The sequence below is a fragment of the Sceloporus occidentalis genome, unplaced genomic scaffold (genome assembly GCF_023333645.1).
Source record: "Sceloporus occidentalis isolate IW3139 unplaced genomic scaffold, rSceOcc1.0.p SCAF_1, whole genome shotgun sequence".
Classification (NCBI taxonomy): domain Eukaryota; kingdom Metazoa; phylum Chordata; class Lepidosauria; order Squamata; family Phrynosomatidae; genus Sceloporus; species Sceloporus occidentalis.
The window spans coordinates 20590195-20599859 of NW_028316981.1; the positions used below are offsets into that span (position 1 = coordinate 20590195).

General features: G+C 40.5%; 1 protein-coding gene across 1 annotated transcript; it reads right to left on the reverse strand.

Moving 5' to 3' along the window:
- Nucleotides 1-1611: 1611 nt before the first annotated feature.
- LOC149321078 (butyrophilin subfamily 1 member A1-like) lies at nt 1612-9201 on the reverse strand. The gene is made up of 4 exons (XM_089490917.1): nt 9120-9201; nt 7459-7557; nt 3473-3571; nt 1612-2132 (listed from the first exon to the last, which is right to left on the reverse strand). Exons 1-4 carry the CDS (start codon nt 9199-9201, stop codon nt 1612-1614), a joined length of 801 nt encoding a protein of 266 aa, XP_089347043.1.
- Nucleotides 9202-9665: the final 464 nt, after the last annotated feature.

Sequence of the window (9665 nt, forward strand, 5' to 3'; positions counted from 1 at the left end):
ACAACAACAGTATCACAAAAATGCCATAAATCTCCAATGACCTTATTCCAAGGAAATCACATTAAAAGCCTGTGCAATATTTATATTCCTGGAGGCCTCCTTACTTAGAAAACTAGGGAACAAGGGTGTAACATTGCATTCCTTATCCAATATACAGATAGTCTCCTATCTGAACTAGTTTATTTAAAATCCATATCTTTTTTGCGAAATGATGACTACAAACTTTGTACTAAGTTTTTGGATATTTATTGAAAAGTAATTCATGCAGCAATACAGCTGTACAACATACTGGCTTTAAACAAAAACAATAACAAATTCTGTAAATGACAAAAAATAGCATTTGTACAGAATAATGAAGATAGCACAATGAACCTAATATTTATTTAGCCTGTGAGTTGTGAAAGGAACAGGGGTAGTTAATGGTTCTCATAGTGATGGCATCAAGAATCCTGTCTATGGCCCAAAACAAACTGCAGAAATAGTTTTTTGTGGGTTTTTCGGGATATGTGGCCATGTTCCAGAAAAGTTTCTTCCTGACGTTTCTCCAGAGGAGATGCCAGCCACAGATGCTGGCGAAACATTAGAAAGAAACGTTTCTGGAACATGGCCAAATATCCCGAAAAATCCACAAAAAACTATGGATGCTGGCCATGAAAGCTTTCAACTTTACATTAAACTGCAGAAATTTTACTGCACCTTTGTATATTCACTCATCCTTCCACTTTTGCTGGAGTTAGGGGCACAGGACCCCTGTAAATGTGGAAAACTGCAAATAACAAAAACACTATATTTTTACCTGAGAGAACACCTCTCTAGAAATCTCTAGGTCCTCCTGTGCAACTCTGTGGTCAACATCTGCCAAACATTGACCATAGAATAGCACTGGAGGAGCTACAAATACCTAGTGGAGTGTTCTCTCTAGGAATCTCTTAAGTCCTTCAATGTGATTTTTGGTTAAAGTTGACTATGGAGTTGTGCTGGAGGATCTAGACATTCCTAGAGAAAACATATTAATAAAATCAGTGAATAATCAAATCCACAAAAGTCAAAGCCGCAAATGTGGAGGGAACGAATGTAATGGGACTCGAATGTCCATGGATTCTGGTATCCATGAGGGTCCTGGAACCAAACCCCAAACCAACAATTGGCTTTTCTGAAATGTAAACATTTCTGCAGTTCATTTGGTTGATATTTTAGGTTAAGAGGAATTTCTCCATTGAGGGCATGCATTGGATGTTCCTCATCCTCATGGCACCTTTGGGAACAGCATATATCACTCTAGTATGGTTATGTCTTATGAAAAGGTGGGTGAGTTCCACAAAGTCTGGGTATTCATTGCAGTGTTTTGATGCTCCCATGTAAACACATGGTAAAATGAAATTCACTCATGTGTTTGTTTTAAAACTCCACACATTACACTTCAAACATTTTTGGTGTGGCCCTGCTCCATAAGGCAGTTGTGCGACTTTATGTGGCTGAAGCTGGGACCTAAAGAATATTCATACAGGAAGGTTGAACTTGTGTCCAGATCTCCCCATGACTAGAGAGACTGAACTGCTCTTGACATCCTCGAAAAGGAGGCTGCTAAAACCAGTGACATGAGTCTTCCTCTCATGGATGGATCATAAGCTTCCCATTCCACCCATGGATCAAGAACCAAGGAAGGATTCTCTCCCCAGAGAAATGTGTTTTTGGAAAAGTGAAGAGTTCAGCATGTGTATCCCCATCAAAAAATGCTACTTGTCCCACTGAATAGTCCAGAGAAACTCTGATCCTCTTTGGAGGGTGGCACAGAGACAAATTAGTCCTCGGTTCAGTGATTGCTTGGTATTGCCCATCGATACGTTGCACCCCCCAGTACCCTCCTCCAGGTGCAAGGAAAATTGGCCCATTTCTGTTTGCTGACTCCCTGACCACTCCCACGCCCCACCATGTCCCTCCTTCCACCACCTCCACTTCCCAGCAAATTTTCCCAGAGGTAAAGCCTTCATGGCTTAACACACTAGCCATCACATCATATCTCATAGTACAAGGAGCCACACTTTGCTTCATGCCTTTCCATGTCACTGTCTTCTGGTCTTCAGATATGTAGAGCTGGGGAAAAGCTGTGCCTGGATCCAGAGTCAGGTTTGCTGTATATAAAAAAGAGAGGAAGAAAGAGTCACTATCCATATTCATTAGGGACCTAAGACATAATGCAAATGATCACCATCATAATTGCAACTAGCTGTCAACCTGGAACTACCAGAGCTTAGAAAACATAGGTGGGCAAGTTGTGGCCTCCAGATAATGTTTACATTCAACTGTTACCATTCCTTATATTCAGCCTTTACAGCTAGAGCTGATGGGAACTGAAGCCCAGTATCATTATTACTTGAGAGCCAACGTAGTGTAGTGGCTTGGATGTAGGACTAGGACTCTGGAGATCAAGGTTTGATTCCCCACTCAGTCATAGAAACCTGTTGAGTGACCTTGAATGAGTCACACTTGTGATAAGTTTGCCTTAGGGCCGCCATAAGTTGGAAATTATTTGAAAACCCATAGCAATAATAATAACAATTACTACTACTACTACTACTACTACTACTTTCTCCCAAAATAGGAACTCAACTAGAGCCAAGCAAGTCACTTTTTGGATGACAGCTCCTAGAATCCCTTGGCCACCATGATTCTGGTTGCTATAGTCTTGAAAAATAACTTTTCCAAGCTCTGGTAATAGACATGCAAATCATCAGTGCTCAGCAGTGTTGTTAGTAGTGAGGAATCATTTCTTAACACATTGTTGGAGTCAGATCCAAGTTGAAATCAGTCTCAAAAACAGAACAGCAATAATCTAATGCAGTGGTGAGAAAAGTATAATTTGTTGGCCTCAAGGAGCCCACTGGCTTGCACAGTTTGGCTCAGACAGCAGCCTCCCATGTATGCTAGCATTTTGTTGGTCTGTGAATGCTGTGTGAATCTAATAGGGATCCAGTTTTTCAATAAGGAATCTTGCTTGATTGTCCCTTTAGTAATCAATTAAGTTGTGTTAGAGGGCATCCAGACTGATTAAAAAGACCAGAAAGTCCCAGGTTTTGTTCCCGTTCTTTCCAATTTAATTTTGGTGCTCCATATACATTTTGTTTATCTCAGAATATTTCTTGCCAGTTCCTGCATGGCCGGAAGGCTCTTGTGGTCTCTTCCAACTCTATGATTTTATGATAGCACAGAAGGCAGGCCCTGGTGATGCCATCCATTATGCTATCTTAAGCATTATCTGTAGCTGGAAGACTACACACACACACACACTTTATAAGACAGCACTCTTGCTCTGAAATTCCTCCCCATTGCCCTGAGGACTGGTGAAAAAGCTCCAGACCCTGAGATTCAGGGTCAAGCCCAGAAATCTGGCAACCCCCATACTTCACCACCTTTGAAATTATAACCACAGACAAATAAATATATTGTACACCAGTCAAGGAGATGAGATTACCTGTCCTGCTGTCCTTAGCAGATCCACAAGGGATACAGTTTAGTAGACAACTCTGGATCTGGTTGTGAGGTAGCTTTGAGTAAGAAATAGCCTGGGGAGCTTAGAAAATAGTTTGACTTCAGAACAGAATCACTATGTATTTAACCGTGTTTAGACAGTACTATTTAGACTTATTTGTAATAAGTAAGATCATTATGGATGGAGTTTGTAATTTGTAGTTCTTTTTGCTGTGAGTTGTTTTGCAAAAGAAAAACAAAATCTCTTCATAACAATCAAATTCATTGCTAAGAAAATTTACCTTGAATGGAATTACTTTGCCAGAATCCCCCCCCCCCCCCACACACACACACTCAAAAACTGGGCATGCTTTGCATAGGAAGAATGGTCATTTGTATTGAACAGAATACAGCAGGGACAGTGCAATATGAGCTTGTGGTAAAAACAGCAGAAATTACTCTGGATGCTCTTCTTCTTATAAAAAAGAAAACATTATGTTTTTTGTCTCTGGATATCAATCTTAGGATAGTAAAGGACACAGACAAAAAAAAGTTTACCTATACATTGGGCCCTTGGTATCTGCTAGGGTCTGGTACCAGAACCCCCTGTGGATACCAACATCCATGGATGCTCAAGTCCCATGAAATACAATTGTGTAGTAAAATTGTGTCCCTTATATACAATGGCAAGATCAAGGTTTGTGTTTTGGAATTTAGTTAATTTTTGAATATTTTCAAGTCATGGATGCTTGAATCCATGGATAAAGAATCCATGGAGGTGAAGAGACGACTTTTCACTCCTGACTTTATGCAGTCTGACACCACTTTAACTACCATGGTTCAATGCTATGGAATTCTGGGATTTGTAGTTTTGTGAGATATTTAACCTTTTCTGCTCAAGAGCCACAGCAAATTACAAATCTTAGGATTACATAAAATGGAGCCATGACAGTTAAAGTGGTATCAAAGTATATAAATTCTGCAGTGTGGCAGCAGCTTTGGTTGCAAGAGCTCATAACAGCTGGCTGTCCTCTGTGTGTATAAACTAACTTCCATTGTATGTTGTGGGTTTTTCGGGCTGTGGCCATTTTCTAGAAGAGTTTATTCCTGACATTTTGCCAGCACCTTCAGAGAATGCATTCTCTGAAGATGCCAGCCACAGATGCTAGCGAAACATCAGGAACAAACTCTTCTAGAACGTAGTCGACTCTCTGTATCCATGGATTCTTTTCCCACAGATTCAACTATCCACAGCTTGAAATACATCCCCAATATATATATAAATTCCAAAAAAGCAAAGCTTGATTTTGCCCTTTGATGTAAGGATTGGATTTAATAGCACTTGAGTATCCACAGATTTTGGTATCCACAGATGGGTCCAGAAACCAAATCCCAGTGAAAACCAAGGGCCCACTGTACATAGACAGACCAAAAAAGATACAGAAGGGTGGAATAAAAAAGCCAGCATTATTGAGACTTCCCCTCACTAAACAGTTTATACAAGCACTGATGCCTTTTTATGTCCAACACTTACTTACTTTTTAATTTATTTAGATACCCAACTTTCTCCTAAATTGGACTCAAGGCAGCTCACAAAAATGCTTTCAAAAACCAGTACAATTTTAAAAACACAATTAAACACATCACATTAATATAACAAGTTAAAAATATAAAATCATTAAAAACATGCTACGTTAAAAATATGTAACCCTTAAAAACATACAAAACAAACACTTCAGTAAAAAGCTCCCCTGAATGCAGTTAAATACAGAAAGGGGTTTATCACACTCGGGCTAATATTGGCATCAAAGAGAAGATTAAGAATTCTGGCAGGTTCATATTCATTTTCATATTCACTTTGAAAATAAATTGCAAACCCCAGATGGCATTTTTCCTGTACCACTTGGAAAAGTTACTTTTTTAAACTACAATTCCCAGACTCTTTCAGCCAGCATGGTCAAAGAAACCAAAGATTTAATTAAAAAAATAACTTTCCCAGTATTTGAATAGCAAATATAGCTCAGTGTAAACAAAATCATAAAAAGAAATGTGTGATGGATGGTGGTGGTGGGGGGGGGGGAGTTTCTCAGGAAGCTGTTGTAAAACTCTGATTTTGTCCAGGAGCTTATTTTGGGTGATGATCCTACAGCTTCTTCAAAATTAAAGTGACCTGTTGAAGCAAAGTTTTTAAAAAGTGTGACTAATACAAGGTATTGTTTGACCTGGAATGCTGAACTTACACAAAAATAATGCTATTACGCAAAAATAATATGCCTTAGTTCTGTGTTCGGAGCCTTAAAAGATGTTGAAGCAGCAAACTCCATGATTGTTTGAAGAGCATGAATGTACTGGGGAAAGCATGGGATGCTCAGAGATATTCTGCATTGTTTCAGATGAGCCTTCAAAGCTGGAGAAATATGATATGTTAGAAATTTTATAGTACTGTAAATATGGGATAGCAAGGCAAATATGACATACATGCTGCCTGGGTAATGGGGACTTAGCATGGTATCGTGGTTTGAGTGTTGGTCTAGGACCCCGGGAGACCAGGTTTCAAATTTCTGGACATGGAAACTCAATGGGGGGATATTGGACAAGTCACACTCCATCAGCCACAAAGGAGAGCAATGGCAAACCTCCTCTGAACAAATTTTGCAAAGAAAACTGCATGATATGCTCCTCTTTGGGTTGTTGTAAATTGGAATCCACTTCAAATCACACAACAAAAAACCCAAAAAAGTAGGTAATGGGAGGAATCCCATTTCCCTGGAACAAAACACTGGCCAGGATCCGGTGGAGTTATTTCTGCCGATGGAACTGCCTTTAAGCAGAATGAGACAGTCACTTCAGGCCATAATGCTGGAGCATCCTCAGAGGGAGAGAATTGGTAGTTATTTCCATTATTTAAAGGATTATCTCGGTCATCTACCATGACAACATGGTTGGCTTCGGGTGAGTTAGCTAGGTGAGTATGATTTGTTGTTCTGCTGCAGGGAAATTAATGTCTTAATCCAGTCCAGAAATTATTCCACCACTTTCTGCAGTGCCTCACATGCCCCTGAAAGGTCCTTCAGTGGGATAGGAAACCATTTAGAGGAGGTTTCTGGTGGAGCATGGGGTAGTAGAAGTGGGAGGAGGAGGAGGAGGAGGAGGAAGATCTCATCCTAGTGCTATAGATCATGAATGCCGATATATGAGGCAGGCAACTGATGTTTGAATGCTAGGTACATGCAGTGTTTTTGTATGAGAATCAAGGGGGAAAACTGATTTCTTTTCAGCAACTCAATTGCACTCAAATATTGCTTTATGACAAAAGTACAGTCAGCTCTCCATACCCACAGATTATGCATCTATGGATTTTATTTATTGATTTATTTATCTATTTATTTATTTCATTTATATCCCACCTTTCAGACCCAAAGTGGCACACAAATAAAACCTTTAAAATTACATTAAAATTCTTCATAGCGAGCTGTTGAATGATATTTGTTTTATTCTTGGGGGCCATAGTGTAGAAGGCCCCTGACCACTTGGAACAGCTCCACTGGATGACACTGTGCAGATTCAGTGGTGACAGAGAAGTATGATTTCTTTGCTGCCTCCACTGCCTTGACATAGACCTTCCAATGAGCCCTAGCCCATTTTCAGTTGGCTCTTTGGCTTAGGAATGGATATGAGTATTGCCCCCTACGGTAGGACACAACTTGACAACCTTGTCAACGGGGAATACCTTTACCCTTTTTATAGAACAGAAAGCTGAACCAGTGTGGTGTAGCAGTTTGAGTGTTGGATTGGACTCTAGGAGATCAAGTTTCAAATTCCCACTTGGCCATGGAAACTCAGTGGGTGACCTTGGGCAAGTCAAGTTCTCTCAGTTTCAGAGGGAGTCAATGGCCAAACAAATCTTGTCCAGAAATTTTTTTGATAGGTTTGTCTCAGGGCATACCAGAAACAACTTCAAGGCACACAACAAGAATGAAAAACTCTTACCTGGAAGAGAGAGAAGGATAAGAAGAACCACAACTACAACATTTCCTGCCACTGAGATGCCAAGAGCAATTTTCCACCAGAGAAGATTTGAGAAAGAACCTGTGGAATTGGAAGCCAACTGTTGATGTTTGAACATTTCATTTCCACACACTTAATAACTCAGTACACATTTGTTGTGACTAGTTCTGGTACTAAAGTCACAGGCCAAAATAAGGCACATTACTCAAATTCACCATGAATGGTGTATGTCTTATTCTGTGCAGGGACAACCACAGATGGAAGCTGGTTTGTATTTTTTAACACATCAGTGCAGACAATTGTTAAATTCTATTGTTGGTAGCATAAGCTTTCATAGACTAAGGACTTTATCACATAAGGTTAAACAGTGGAATTTTAACAGAATAACAACAATGGTGGTGGAAAAAGAACCTGGCTTTCCCGGATTCTTTTTCCTCCGGAGGGAAGCCACATGGTTTGGCGGCTGTGGCTTCCCTCCAGAGGAAATTAGGCCACCGGCAGGCTGCCCTTTATAACTAATTTAATTAATTTAACTAATTTAACACTCGCTGCATTAATAGAATCATAGAGTTGGAAGAGACCTCAAGGGCCACTGAGTCCAATGCTGCCATGCAGTAACTTTCACTCAAAGCATTCCGACAGATGGCCATCCAGCCTCTATTTCAAAACCTCCAACGAAGGAGACTACACCACACTCTGAGGGAGTGTGTTCCACTGTTGAACAGCCCTCACTGTCCTCCTAAATTATTTTCCTGCAGTTTGCATCCATTGCTGTGTCCTATTCTCTGCAGCAGCAGAAAATAAGCTTGCTCCATCCTTAATATGGCACCCCTTCAAATACCTAAACAAGGTTATCATATTACTCCTTAACCATCTCTTCTCCAGGTGTCCCCCATCCTATATCTATGCATATATCTATGCATCCTATATCTATATATAAGCATCCTATATCTAGTCCCAGAACAGAACCCTGTGGCACCCCACTGGTCACTTCTCTCCAGGATGAAGGGGATCCATTGCTGAGCACCCTTTCAGTTTGGTTGATCAACCAATTACTAATCCACCTAGCAGTTGTACTGTCTATTCCACATTTTACTTTCTTGTTTGTAAGAATATCATGGGAGACTTTGTCAAAAGCCTTACTGAAATCAAAATATGCAACACTGTCATGGTGATTTATGGCAGCAGTGCTGGAATAAAGCAACAAGCCTAGATGCAAAAAGTCCATGTTCACTTCAAGGATCTTTCTCTTTCTTCCTCTCACCCCTCCTCTGTTTCCCTCCTTTTCTCCCAGCCCCTTATGTCACACTATGTACTTGCAATGCAAAGCACTTTCTGCTGCCTGTGTTTTTATTTAGGGAGTTAAAAGCAAGTTCTAAGGACAAGGTTTATTACAAGTCACCCTCTTATTGGAAGAGGGGTGGGAAGTGTGTGGCCTTCCAGATGTTGGACAGCAACCTTCAATTGGTCACACTGGCTGTGGCTGCTAGAAATTGCAGTCCAATGGCTTCTGTCAGATCTAATAATTCTAACCATATTCTAACACATATCTACAATGTGATTTCAAAATCCTCCCTTCATGTGACTTCAATTGCCAAGCTTATCAGAGAGAAGGAGGGAGGGAGAGAGATTCAAATCAATACCTTTGCTTTCTTTGGAAGCTGTTGCTGCACAGAGGTCTCTTTTTCTGGGGTCTATACTCATGTACCCATCTTCATCCTCCATCTTCCTGAGTTCTTTGTCAGTGTTAGTTGCACATAGGAGAGTCTTTGGACAAGGAAGTGGCAGATCCCTGAAGCTCTTAAACTGGGAAGTAACACGCAATTATGTAAATAGACTTGCAAAACCAACCTGTCAGTTGGCAAAGTTGGTTTCATTCAGTTGGAATCTGTGGGCATGGTGGTCCCTTATGTAATATTTGTAACAGACAACAGCCTTTGGGTCAAATCTCACTTGCAGAAGATGACTTCCAGTTAGTTGATGAGTGAAATCTTTGGGACTTATTGTAGCTTATCTCCCCCTCCCATCCTGATTCTCTCACATGCAAGCAATGCAATTTATGCCACATTTATTTTACTTCACCTTCCCAGTGTGCTAAAGTAAGCAAGACTTCAGTTCACCACACCACGGTGTTCGGAGAAGAGATTACATGACTGGATTTGGAATGAAGAGGGAGGTAAGAAGCAGGA

Excerpts from the sequence above, each read along its gene's own strand:
- LOC149321078 (XM_089490917.1), bottom strand. The coding sequence starts at position 9,201 with ATGGAGGATGAAGATGGGTACATGAGTATAGACCCCAGAAAAAGAGAC. Across the intron at positions 7,558-9,119 it reads AGCTTCCAAAGAAAGCAAAG|GTTCTTTCTCAAATCTTCTC; the intron begins GTATTGATTTGA and ends CCAATTCCACAG. Across the intron at positions 3,572-7,458 it reads TATCCTTCTCTCTCTTCCAG|CTCCCCAGGCTATTTCTTAC; the intron begins GTAAGAGTTTTT and ends CTATTTTCTAAG.